The sequence below is a fragment of the Haliotis rubra genome, unplaced genomic scaffold (genome assembly GCF_003918875.1).
Source record: "Haliotis rubra isolate DU_JTF1 unplaced genomic scaffold, ASM391887v1 Scf290, whole genome shotgun sequence".
Taxonomy (NCBI): Eukaryota; Metazoa; Mollusca; class Gastropoda; order Lepetellida; family Haliotidae; genus Haliotis; species Haliotis rubra.
In genome coordinates, this window is record NW_025766958.1 from 1047863 (window position 1) to 1062135 (window position 14273).

The window sequence follows — 14273 nt, forward strand, 5'->3', positions numbered from 1 at the left end:
AGATAACAGGTTAATGTCATTACAATTGACTGTACTGTTAACCAACACTAAAGATAACATAGGTAGTCTCAATGGCAAGCTACCCATATAGATCATTCAGATCAGTAATTGTTACCGAAATATTTATAGGTATTGGAATAGTAACTTGAGCAAAAGTTGAAGAAAATTCCCAAACAAATCAGCATATTTCACCACATGTCTGGTAAGTGGTGATACATGTATGGTAAGTTGTGATACATGTATGGTAAGTGGTGATACATGTATGGTAAGTGGTGATACATGTATGGTAAGTGGTGATACATGTATGGTAAGTGGTGATACATGTATGGTAAGTGGTGATACATGTATGGTACGTGGTGATACATGTATGCATCGATTACAAACAAAAAGTTTTCAGAACATATTTTAGAAGCGATTCATGAATTGAGACATGAAGTTTTGTACTGTATGTGTAGATTGAAACCTTATTCCATCAATAGTTTCTATTAGATATATTGCTAACTGTTAATATTTTTTACCATTGACAGTGTTTCTAATTATCAATCTTTTAATCCAGCCCAAGTGGCCTCAATGTTTTTACTTTTGTATTGGTCAGTTGTCATAGACCAATGTTCAAGGTGTGAACTATTAGATCGTTAATACCAATAGATGGCTCAATTATCCTGCTGGCTGTCATAATGTATCTATTTTGGACAGCCTAAGATGTTAATGTATGGTAGAGTGCACATCTAAAATGTATGACATAGTATCTGTGTAGGGGGTATGATTATCTGTCAAGGCGTGCAAGGAAGTACAATGTATTTTCAAGTAGGTAGAGAGGAAAAAAATTACAAGTGTGATATCTTATCTACATGATCAAGTACCTTAATTTGGCTTAAATATGAAAGTAAGTTATCTGTATTTTTCTGTTAAGAAATCTGTCACTAGCACAAGTGAGAAGTCTGAATCTTCATTACTGCTTGTAAGCTCTTTTCTCAGAGAAAATTCTGTTGTGTATATAGCTAAGGACATGTTTAAAGATCAAACAATTTTGTAATAGAATGTTTTACACATTCTTGGTTTTCAGTATATTTTCCTGCTAGGTCGATGAGTGATCAAGTGTGAAAAAGAGACATTTCAGATTTGTTTAATTATTAAAATGGTTACATGAATTCACAAGTTTATTTGCCTTTTAGTAAAAAATATGTTTAAGTTACAAGATGCAGCATTTCGTGCTAAAATAGGCTATTCTAAAATGCCAATCATTCCAAAAAATGACCTTGGTTTCATTTTGATCATGATTTTGGTTATAGAGACTATAGAGCTGAGAAATGGAAGGGTGTGGAATATATCAACAGCAATACAATCATGCATACACAATACCTTTTAGAAACTGGTCAATTGCAACATATGTTATGTTATTATCAAAGTGCTATCCCAAATATGCCATGTGTTACACTGATGCAGTCTTTGTCATTTACTTTGGCTGTTATGATTCACTCGTGTATTCTGTGAATCGAACCGGGTCCCTTAATGAATACAGTTCATTATTCATAATAGCTGGGATCAAATATTCATTAATTTTTTAAACAATTTTTTTGTACTTGAGTGTGGGTGTCATTTATCAAAGCGTGCTATTCAAAATGGAATATATCAAAGCCAGGCAGGGCCTAGATTTTCAAAGCTCTCTTAGCTCTAAGATAGTCGTAAGTGCCATACATTAACATTAACTTACAACTATCTTAGCACTAAGAGAGCTTCGAAAATCTAGACCCCATTAGTAACACAGTTTGACAGTAATGTGGTCACTGGTTATTGTAGTGACAAGTTAACGCTGTCAATATGAGTAATACATAACGGATAAAGATTTTGTTATTATTTCACTGACATATTGAATGGTGCATCAACTGTTGACTTGTTATTGTATTCGTTACCCAATATTCATGATTAGTATTGTATTAGCCTCATAGTGGAATTGTATAAAATGATGCTAATGCTTCCACACTCATACCTAGAGTTTAGACACCTTAAAAACCTTCACACCTTAAAAACCTTCACACTGGGGACGGTGGGGTAGCGTAGAGGTTAAAGCATTCGCTTGTCATGCCAAAGGCCCAGGATTGATTCCCCACATGGGTACAATATGTGAAGCCCATTTCTGGTGATAATGCTGGAACATTGCTAAAAGTGGTGTAAAACCATACTCATTCACTCATTCTTCACACTGACTGATGAGAAAGTTCACATACACCCACAGAGGTCCTGTCAAAGTAAAATATCTTATTTTAAGAAATTGTGGATATAATAGTTAGGAAAGCCATTTAGAAAGCGGTCAAACGTAACTCATATTATATTTGGAATTACACTTTCTCATTGAATTACAGTACTAGTACTTTCATGGGTTGAGTCCAATCCGGAATTCGAACCCACACTCTCAGAGTCAGACACCTAATCAAATCGACATACAGTCAACGATCTAACCCACGTGGCCACCATGGCTTCCACAAATATGGAGGTCTGACAACTGGTAGTCTAAGCCACAAACTTTGTGTAATCCTCTGTGTAGTGGAACAGTTCCACAGCAGGAAGCTATGAATACACAATGCCATTTAATGATAATGTGAAATCTCAAATGTAACATATGTTACATTTGGCAATTTTCTTAAAGGCCTTGCATATTCATAACTTTCTGGTCGTGGAAGGCTAATAGGTTAATCTCCAATGTTACATATGTGTATACTTATGCTATAAAAGTTTAAATGTTGCCTGTGGCCTGAATTTGACCTCAGGTGATACCGATGGCGTTGATAAGTTACAGCGATGAAGATCATCAGATCTTGCCAAAGGGTATTACAGATCTCTGATGCAGTGATGAGTTTCCAGTTATTACAAACAGATCTGCTATTCTGTCCCAGTGATCCAAGGAACCAGAGTTGTGTCGACAGTCATGCCTGACCTGTTAAAAATACACATGGTTGTCAATGCTTTCTACATAATTTAATGCTAGAAAATATTTTAATTGTTTTCCATCTCAAGCCAGGATGTGTTTTTTGCAAACACAAAGCTAATGGCTTGATTTAATGAATGTGGTTTAACATGCACAAGGTATATGTTAACCTGAAAATCTTTTTGCCCAAGTTAAAAACAGGTTGCACCATGGTCCCATTAACTGATCTATGTTGAAACAAAGATACATAAAACGGTGTAAATGTAGGAAATCTCAAATCTCAGATGAAATTATCATTATTTTACATAGATTAATGATATATTGCTGTAAAACAATATCGGAGCATGTGCACATAATAATAATATTGTAATATATACTTCAACTTAAATGATATTTAATCTGACACTAATTCCATGTGAGGGTATACTCCCGATACATACAAGACATTACCCCTACTACTTATATAACAAAACAAGTTCACAGCTGAGTACATAGTGTGTAAGCTCTAATTGCTCTGTGGGGTATTAAAATATCAGTGTAAACACACTTTAATACTGTTAATCCAACTACAAATATGATAAAACTATCCCCTTTAAATAGCATTGTCTGGAACACCTAATTACATCTGTATTGAACATGTCAAGGCATCACTTTATCACCTCAGGCAAATCACCTGACACAATAAGTTCACTTGCCAACTGGTTAGAGTCAAAGGTTAAAGGATCATCAACTGCAATCCAGCTTACACCTTTGTAAATGTATGAAAACATTGTGGGGACAAATTACCTTGATGCTTTTCCACCAATATGGTTGTTCCACACAGTGTCTTATAACTCAAATCCAAGTCGAAGAGGTTTATTTTCATCCCACCATCTATACATCAAGAAAGTAAAGGTTATCAGAACATGATACAGTAAGATTATGAACAAATGCAAAACAGGCTCTGAAAGACTGAATAATTCTTGGTGAAAATGGTTTTAATGAACATAATCATTGTAAGATCATGCAAACAATATAACTTGCTGACACTAGTAAGTAAACATATAATTATCCCTACATACACATAAGATATGTAGGTATGCTTAAAGGGGCAGTGGGGTAGCCTAGTGGTTAAAGCATTTGCTTGTCACACCGAAAACCTGGGTTCGATTCCCCACATGGGTACAATGTGTGAAGCTGTTATCTGGTGTCCCAGCTGTGGTATTGCTGGGATATTGCAAAAAGTGGCTTAAAATCAAAACTTACTCACTTGGGTATGCTTAAATAATCAGGAAGGGTGAGTGAGTGAGTTAGAATTTAACGTCAGCTCGGCAATATTTCAGCCAGATAGTGACTAATCAGGAAGGAACAAGTATAAAGATAATATGTTCGAAGTATATAATTGCATATTAGGATAAAAAAGTAAAATGATAGAATAGTTTTCTGCATATTAGTGGCAGGGCTATCACTGAATATTGTCTGCAGTTTGTTACAGCAGATGTCATTATAGAGAGTATTGAAGCAGCTTGCTAAGGATGAGCTGGGAGTCATCTAAAAAATGTCTTACAAATAACCATGGTTGAGTAAATGTGTCCCTATAACAGTTGGGTGCTGGAGGAGTAGCAAGACATTGCTCACATAACCTGTCTCTGTTGAGATAGATCAACTTGCTTAATACAGTTGTATATTGCAAATGTACATCTCCAGTGATGTCCAGAAGAAGAGGCGAGAGACTTCTTGTTGGTCATTCATCATTGTGGACTCATAACTTATATATATAATTTTTATTTTAAAAAATTAATAAATGTGTTACAGTAGTTCTAAGCACAGCCTAGTGGTACAAAACTAAAATTACGAAACTAAAAATAATCACTCCAGCTGTGTCTATTACTTCTGTTACTGAAAGTTCATACATTTCATTATAAGGTTTATAGCTATACAGGTTCATATAACAATACTTTGTGTTGATCTGAGCGCGTGATTATGACTGGATGTATTGCATGTATATTTTTGTTTCAAATTTTATGAAAAGTTTTCAACTATCACTGTTAGTGCTTAATTATGTAGGTTTTACAAACTTGTCTTTTGTTCTACCAGTCTAAACTTTCCCCTTAACTTATCAACATGAAAGTTATGACGATGACTCCTTGCACTTAAAGACTCACTACACACATGAACTATGTGCATGGTGTAGACGACTGCAAGACTGTGGCTATGTTGCTGATTTCATTTAAACCTCATAAAAATGGGATCTTATTCCATCCCAATCCCTCAACATCTGAGGAAATAAGGTTACAGGCCATGTTAGAAAGACCCTTCACCCGACCATCTTGATCATGAAATGATCTCGAAAACAAAAATCTTAATTTGTTTACTAGGCATGCAACCTTGAATTCGGAAGATCGTTATGGCCTGTATGACTAGTTCCGAAAACAGACATTGTGTATCTCCTACTTCAGTGGGGGAAACATCAGATAGGAATGAGACTTTACCTTGCCTATGGGAAGAACTGCCGGACTATCACAGCCACCTGTCAGACATTCCAAAAGTTCCTATAGTTCAGTTTCCAAATTAAGCTATGAAAACTTTGTCAAACTAATTTTCAAAGCATGGGATGGAAGTCACCTTAAACTTACCATAACAAATTCTGTAATCATCAAGAAAGCTGTTAACTGATTGGCTAATGTTGACTTCATGTTTCATTTTATTGGTCGGTCCATAATCGAATGTTTCAGAATGTATATCAACTGACCCTGTCTATCGATGTTTGCCACTAACCAACTGATATCTGAATGTTTCAGAACTGATATCTGAATGTTTCAGAACTGATTGTTTCAGAACTGATATCTGAATGTTTCAGAACTGATATCTGAATGTTTCAGGACTGATATCTGAATGTTTCAGAACTGATATCTGAATGTTTCAGAACTGATATCTGAATGTTTCAGAACTGATATCTGAATGTTTCAGGACTGATATCTGAATGTTTCAGAACTGATATCTGAATGTTTCAGAACTGATATCTCAATGTTTCAGAACTGATATCTCAATGTTTCAGAACTGATATCTGAATGTTTCAGAATCTATATAAACTGGCCTTGTCCTTCCATGTTTGCTGCCAACCAACAAGCAACATCTCGGAAATCCTTCTTGATCGGTGGCATTGTCGTCATCGCCTTCATCCTTCTCTTTGTCGTCGTGGTTGTTAGAACAAGGCCAGTTAGCCAACCTGAAACCAAGGGTGATAAATCTCTATTAGATGATACCAACAAATCGGCTTCCAAATTGCATTATGGGATAGTTATTGACTGCGGAAGCAGCGGCAGTCGCATCTACGTCTATTACTGGCCCCCACATTCTGGAAAACCTGGTGAGCTGCTCAACATCCAACAGCTACGAGATGGTGTCGGAAACTTAGTTGTGAAGAAAGTCGCACCTGGTAAGTAGTGAAACAGAATCAGTTGAGTCATTATCACCATCTGTAATACCTTGCTGAGTGCAGCATTAAATAACAAAGAACCAAACAAAGCTATCCGGTAGATGGCAAGTCAGTTGATTGTTCTTCAGGTCTTTATAGCTGGAATATTGCTGAGTGCAGAGGATACTCCACATGACGCCAGTGACCACATAGCTAAACTTCTCCAGTATGCATCTCAGTACATCCCCAAGGAACACCACAAGGAGACGCCATTGTACATTCTGGCAACTGCTGGCATGAGGATGATACCGGAAAGGTGAGACCGAGAATAGTAGTATAGGGAATGGGGGTACAGGGATCGCAAAGCAAAAATAATGATAAAATAAGAAGGAAAAGACCAAAAAGAGGAGGTACACTCTGCATTTGATATATATAGACACTCTTTGTTTGCATTGGGTTTTTATATTCGCGATCCCAGTAGTCCATCCAACCCCAAGACAGGTATACAAAGAGTGTCTATATATGCTCAAATGCAGAGTGCACCTCCTCTTTTTGTCTTTTCCTTTTCCTTTTATCATTATTTTTGCTTTGTGATCCCGTACCCTCATTCCCTATACTACTAGAATAGTAATTGAGCTTCAGGTAACACAGATGCAAGAGATGGGTGGCAGTAGGCAGGGTAGGTTGGGCTTGTTTTATGGAATATGTTTGGTAATGATTTAACACAGCTGACTTGTTTAAGCCTGAGGTGTGGTGTGGTGGGGTAGCCTAGTCACTCACTCACATGTTTCTGTTTGCCCACTGCAATATATTCTTCTTCTTTTTGTTGTAGAGCTCAAAAGGCCATCTTGACGGACTTGTTAACAGACATCCCCAAGCTGTTTGACTTCCAGGTGGCTGAGAACCACTTTGAGGTGATCAGTGGTAAGCTGGAAGGAGTGTATGCTTGGATCGCTGTCAACTATGTCCTCAACAAGTTTTCCCATGGCCCAGAAGGTGAGTGTTAAGACATGGCAGAAACTATATGAAACTGTAAACAAAAGATGCCTATTCTGAAAGTAGAGCAGAGTGTTCAGAAGGAGGCATTTCAAAAGGGTGCAGTGACGCAAAAGCATATATTGCAATGTATTGCAAGAAGTATTTTTAAACAAAAAACTACATATAATCGAGTTAATGCTTGATTTATAAAGCATGAACACAACAAAATCACTATGCTTGATTAAGCTTTGATGAAAACTTTTAATCATGACAACATAAAAATGTAAATATTATTTGGCACAAATGAAACAAGGAAATATCCGAAGATTTCCTGAGTGTTACGAAATTTTCCGAATGAAAGTCAAAATACCTGTTTTCGATCAGCGTATCGCAGTATGTATTGTTTTCATGTCTGAACCGGTAAATACCGGTTATATTGCGCAGCCCTGCCTTTCAGTACACTTTATTGCATAATTGTTCAGAAATGCTTCTTCAGTGCCACAGTGAGGAGTATGAAAATGCATTGATGCACAAGGAAATGACCATATCTCCATCATATCCGTAGGAACTCATTACCTGCATTAGGTGCCCTGCAGAGAATTAGATACAACATGGGAATGTTTTTTTCATATTTTATATCTCAATAATAGTTATTAATTTCATGATACATATTTATCTAAATGTGTAGACTGACACAGGTGAGTGAGTGAGTATGGTTTTACGCTGCTTTTAGCAATATTCCAGCAATATTGCAGAAACAAGAAATTGGCTTCACACATTGTACCCATTGAGGGAATCGAAACCAGGTCTTCAGTGTGAAGGACGAATGCTTTAACCACTAGGCTACCCCACTTGATGTTGCTCGAATATTGCTAAAAGGGTCCTAACACCAAACTCACTCACTCTGAATGCTGCTGTGATACACCTTTCAAAATAATGTTAAAACCGACACTTTCATTCCAGTCAGTACTGAATTTCAATGACCTGTCATGTTCCAGACCATGCTCTGGTCAGTGTGAAGCTGCCAGGTCAAGGCGGGAAGACCCATCTGCGTAGACGGACAGTCGGCATGATCGACATGGGGGGAGGGTCAGTGCAGATAGCTTTTGAAGTTCTCAATGAGGTGAGAATTAGATGTTAGTCAGTGTTCAAGTAGTATACACTATCAAGACATGTGCATTAAATGTCCCATGGTTCTATATCATAACAGGAAGTATTGATTATTCATCATGTTCAGTTACACATTTTACTCATCAACATGGATAAGATGATATTCTAAGGTCTCCTACTCATGGCCAAGAATTCAGGCGGCGTAATACTTACTCCATGAAGAACCGAGTTAGAATTGGTCTTTGTAACCCATGCTTGCCGTAAAAGTCGACAAACGGGGTCGGATGGTCAGACTCACTGACTTGATTGACACATGTCATCGTATCCCAATTGTGTAGATCACTGCTCATGATGTTGATCACTGGATTATCTGGCCCAGACACACCTATTTACAGACTGCCGCCATATAGCTGGAATATTGCTGAGTGTGGCAGAAAACTAAACTCACTCACTCTGACATAATACAACACTAACTTTGTGTCCCCAGAGGGAAGAGCTGCCCAAGCACCTGATTGCAGAAGTGAACCTAGGCTGTCAAGACTCGGACACAGAACACATATACCGGGTGTATGTGACCACCTTCCTCGGATACGGAGCCAACTCCGCTCGGGAGAGATATGAGGAGAAGCTACTGAAAGAGGGTGCCAAATTAGGAGACAGGTATGTCAGTGGGACTACATTCCTACAAATTTCAGTCAAAACAGTGTTCTGAGGTGTAGCAATTCGCTGTAAAGAGTTGCCTGCCTTAGATCAACCAGGATCAGGTGTGGTTCATATGCCGTATTGGACCAAAGTTTTATCCTCTGTCAGAACCATACCCATTCATTTTGGGTTTACCTAGAGGGACTATTTAAGATCTATAAACTGATTTGGTTGTGACACAATTAACAGGTTGTGATGTCGTCTCAGTCACATCAAATCTTATCTACTCATACAAATACAAATGAAGCTTTCATACACCCTGTCCTCCTTGGGGTTCTTTGCATAGTATTCCCCAGTCCAGGTTTATCTGATGAATGTAGAGCCTACAGTCAGTGACTGGTTGCCTGACCAGATTTGAATACTTCCATGCAATGGTGATGCAACAGGAGTTTCGCTTAGGAGATTAGCATGTGTTCAGATTGCATTGATTCAGTTCCACATAAACTTTCTGAGTAGTTACTCCAGGAGACTCTCAAACTGAAGAACTTTCTGTTGGAATTTTAAAGTGAAAGTTGCTGATAAGATTCTGCTTTTGATATTCCAACACGACATCAATCAGTTATGATGTAATGATATTGTGGATGACGTCAAATTTCCAATCCCACTGAATGAATTTCAATCAGTCAGTCCGTTACAATGCAGGGGCGGTGGGGTAGCCTAGTGGTTAAAATGTTTGCTCGTTACGCTGAAAACCTGGGTTCAATTTCCCAAATGGGTACAATGTGTGAAGCCGATTTCTGGTGTCCCCTGCCATGATATTGTTGGAATATTGCTAAAAGGGGCGTAAAAGTTCACTCACTCACTACAATGTTGCATTAAACACCTTTCACTCTGTCAGTCATAATGTTGTGAAATATGTCAGTATTGATGTCATGTTGTATGTTCCAGTAGACCTGGCCAGAACGCGAGCTACCCAGTTCTAGATCCATGCCTCCCTCAGTCAATGCCGCTGGAGAGTGAAGATGACAAGAGTGTGAAGCACTACTTCAAGGGCACTGGCAGCTACGATGAGTGTCGGACAGCCCTCAAGCCCCTCCTCAACCTCACTGTCCCCTGTCCACAGGAACCCTGCTCTATGAACGGCGTCAGTCAGCCCTTGATTGACCACGCACGTTCCAGCTTCTATGGCTTCTCCGAGTTCTGGTACACCATGGAAGATGTTTATCGTAAAGGCGGCAATTACAGCAGTACAGTTTTCAATAAATATTCTTCAGTAAGTGACCTAAATGTGTTTAGGATGAAAACAACCAGTGATTTAAAACATACTGACTGAATTGGTTTGCTTTTGTTTTTAAATCTTTATGGGAAGAAGTTTTTGTCCTGCTGCCACAATTTTGTGTTTCATCTTAAAGCAGGATTCACTAATGTACCTGTATTTTGTTTTGAATGTGAAAATGTTTGTATTATTTTAAATTTTTGGAAGTTTAGATCTACATCTTTGCATGAAGATGGTGGAACGTTGGCCTTGTCATCTTAGTCGTTGCAGTTTGCTTTGCCGATCTGGATATGATAGAATCGTTTGATCATGGGTTCTAAACTCAACAATTAAGTTGAGGACCACCCCAATTTTCAATATTAAGCTATTTAATAGTTCATATTAGGATCCATATAATACTTAGATATTGAATATTGGGGTGTCCTTAACTTTTTTGTTTGTATAATTCCTGTAAGGGTTGGTGGGGTAGCCGAATGGTTCAAGTATCGCTTGTCACGCTGAAGACATGGGTTTGATTCCCCACATGAGTACAATGTGTGAAACCCATTTCTGGTGTCCCCCGCCGTGATGTTGCTGGAATATTGCTGAAAGCAGCGTAAAACCATACTCACTCACTTATTCTATATCCTGTCGGTGCTGATTATGTGTGTAGGTTTGTCATCTTGTTGGTTGGCGCAAAGTGATAATAATCCAAAACCTACGTCACTTGAGGCATTCCTCCAACATCAAGCTGACATGCTGTGATATGACTTACATACGCCGCACTCAGCAATATTCCAGCTAAATGGCAGTGAAATAAATAGATAAATAAATCATGTGTGGACCAGACAATCCAGTGATCAACATCATGAGCATCGATCTACGCAATTGGGTATCAATGTCACAATTCCGTTAGTCAGCAAGTGTGACCTCCTATTCCATTAGTTGCCTCTTATGACATGTGTTACTGAAGACCAATTCTAACCTGTATCTTCACGGGTCCAAAACAACGTTTAACCCAACTCACTGACTCTCATGAAGACTGCCTGGTAGCTGTGATATTGCTGACTGCGATGGAAACGACATTCAATCATACAGTGTATATATCTTCAACTGGCTTATCAGATCTGCTTCTATTTACCGATATAATAATGTGAATTATAATTAGTGTTCATTTAAAAATAATTTCGTCTTTTTCAGGAGTTTTGTGGCTCAAGTTGGTCTCAATTATCTAAATGGTACGAACAGCATTTGTACCCAAAGGCTGATGACGCTAGATTCAAGTAGGTGTTTGAATTACTATCACTTTTTATCATGACAATTTTATTGCTTTTTCATTTAATAATCACCATAGTAACAGTTATGAATAGCAACAAGTCACTCATTACGTTATTCTTTTTCCAAGTAATTGACTAACTTTATAGTGTTATGTTTTTATCTCTTTGAAAATTCTGGTCTGTAAGCATGGTAAATGTATTGTGTTTTATTTTACTTGTCGAGGAGTTCTGAAGGTGGTATACTGGTTACAGCATTCGCTTGTCATAATTTGCTTGTTTCGATTCCAATGTATATCTTATTTGAAGCCCTTTTCTGGTGTACTGTCATGATATTGTTTGAATATTGCTAAAAGTGTGGTCAAACAGATGATGATGATGATGATGATGATGATGATGATGATGATGATGATGATGATGATGATGATGATGATGATGATGATGATGATGATGATGATGATGATGATGATGATGTACTACCACCTTTAAAACTTATTTCCACACTGAACAAGTTGCATTTGGTTTTCTGTGTTATGGAGTCTCGATCAAATTATGACCAAACTCAACTTTTTTTAAATTTCAGTTACCATGACTGTATGAGAAATAACTCTAAATAAGGCTGTAAGAGGTACCTGGGTCAGGTAATGCTACCTCGGGTACCCAAGTCCAAAATGTCTACCTGTCTAGCCATAATAATAATAATAATAATGACCTGCTCCATTTTGTTTTACATGAGGCTGACACACTGTGATATAACACTGTCCAAAATGTCTACCCATCCCAGCCATAATAATATTAATAACCATCTGAGACCTGCTCTTTTTTGTTTTACATGAGGCTGACACACTGTGATATAACACTGTCCAATATGTCTGAGACCTGAGAGGCATTAAACAAATCATTCACTTATTCTCCACAGATACCAGTGTTTCAAGTCAGCGTGGCTATCCACGGTCTTCCACAATGGTTTCAAGTTTCCTGATGAGTACAGGAATCTGAAATCTGCTCAACTGATCAATAACAAAGATGTTCAATGGACATTAGGAGCTCTCATCTACAGGACACGGTACATCCCTCTCAGGTAGGACATTCCATTCGGGGTCAGGATACTCTGACTGAAGTTATCCCTATTAAACAGAAGTGTGGTATCTCAGTTAATAAGGTATGCATCTAGTCAAGGTCAAGCTGATAAAAAACGCACAAATGCATGCGCTAATTTTGGCACATAATTGTAAATATCTTATATATAACCCATTTTGTCCCCCCACGCCTATTGCTTCCTCTTGGAGGCAGCTAAAAGAGAATCTTAACATTGGCATTCTTTGTTACTGCCAGGAGACGATTGCTTCTTGTGCTGTTTTGCCAACATGTGAAACTTGTCTTAAAATACCACCGATATAGCTACGAGATAACTCGTAGTGGCAAATTCGGCCCGACATTGATACTACAAGTATACTCGTGGTGGCAGTCAACGTGTTAACCACTCCAACAAAAGACAGTTTAGGACCTCATTACAAGACATTTCTCTGTATTTCAGGGACATAGAAAAGCATCAGTTGGAGTACCAAACTGGGCACAAGCCATCCTCGTTCCGTATGTCCAGACTGTTCTACAACGAGTACCTCATCCTTGTGTGTTTCTTCATCGTCCTCGCCTCCATCGTGCTTTACATGCAGAGACTGAGACTGTGTCCCAAGGGGAAGGACATCCGTCGTGTCCCATCCATGTCCTACTTCCTGACAGAGGAGGACCAGATGGAACAGGGAAAGAAGAGCTACGTTTACTTGTGATGTCCTCTCATGTTAGGCAGTCAATGAAGGACATCCGCCGTGTCCCATCCATGTCCTACTTCCTGACGGAGGAGGACCAGATGGAACAGGGAAAGAAGAGCTACGTCTACTTGTGATGTCCTCTCATGTTAGGCAGGCAATGAAGGACATGATCGTTTCTGGATGTCAAGTCGTGTGTGCTCAGTAGGGCTGGCTTTGATATAGATCAGAGAGATTGATAATCGTTACTTGAATGTCCATCAGTTATCACTAAATATTGGAGAAGTAAAATGAGCAAATATGCAAAACGCTCGAAAAAACCCAGCATTTTTCACATCTCTGATGATTGATGGATTACTTTGTGGAAATTAAGTGTTTAACAAAAACAGTTTCTGTCTTCTGCAATAGACAATAATATGCCTGTTCATTAAGTGAAAATGAAACTTTCATATCTATAATGGTTAAAGTTTCTTCCAATCACCAGACCCAGTTGCTGCCTTCTGCAATCGACAATAACAAGTCTGTTTCAGTTAGTGAATTGGTGATACAACTTTCGTATCGATAATCATAAATGTTTCTTCCCAAAGACCATAATTCTGAAATTGTAAGTCTGAACGAAAACAGCATATTTCACATCTCAGGTGATGTATGGATTACCTTGTGGACATTAAGTGTGTAACAACAACAATTATTGTCTTATGCAATTAACAATAACACACCTGTTCAGTAAGTCAAAATGATGACAACTTTCATATCGATAATGATTCATATATCTTCCCATCGACATTAATTTCGATTATCATTCTTTCCACCAGACCTGGAGTTTATTTTCAGTTCTTTGGATGTTTTAAGTGATATTTGATGTATTGCCCATTTATGTTACAAAATCAATGATGTTTTAAACATACCTGATTCTGTATTT

General features: G+C 38.1%; 1 protein-coding gene across 1 annotated transcript; it reads left to right on the forward strand.

Moving 5' to 3' along the window:
- Positions 1–6013: 6013 nt before the first annotated feature.
- LOC124281942 (ectonucleoside triphosphate diphosphohydrolase 4-like) lies at positions 6014–13517 on the forward strand. Its single transcript, XM_046717948.1, has 9 exons — positions 6014–6344; positions 6483–6639; positions 7156–7319; positions 8300–8424; positions 8899–9071; positions 10002–10326; positions 11509–11591; positions 12502–12663; positions 13120–13517. The coding sequence occupies exons 1-9, from the start codon at positions 6014–6016 to the stop codon at positions 13370–13372; spliced, it is 1773 nt and encodes a 590-aa protein (XP_046573904.1). The 3' UTR covers positions 13373–13517.
- The last annotated feature ends 756 nt before the right edge of the window (positions 13518–14273 follow it).

Coding starts and splice junctions, on each gene's coding strand:
- LOC124281942 (XM_046717948.1), top strand. CDS start 6,014: ATGTTTGCTGCCAACCAACAAGCAACATCTCGGAAATCCTTCTTGATC. Junction 7,320..8,299: donor GTTTTCCCATGGCCCAGAAG/GTGAGTGTTAAG, acceptor GTCATGTTCCAG/ACCATGCTCTGGTCAGTGTG. Junction 9,072..10,001: donor GGTGCCAAATTAGGAGACAG/GTATGTCAGTGG, acceptor TGTATGTTCCAG/TAGACCTGGCCAGAACGCGA.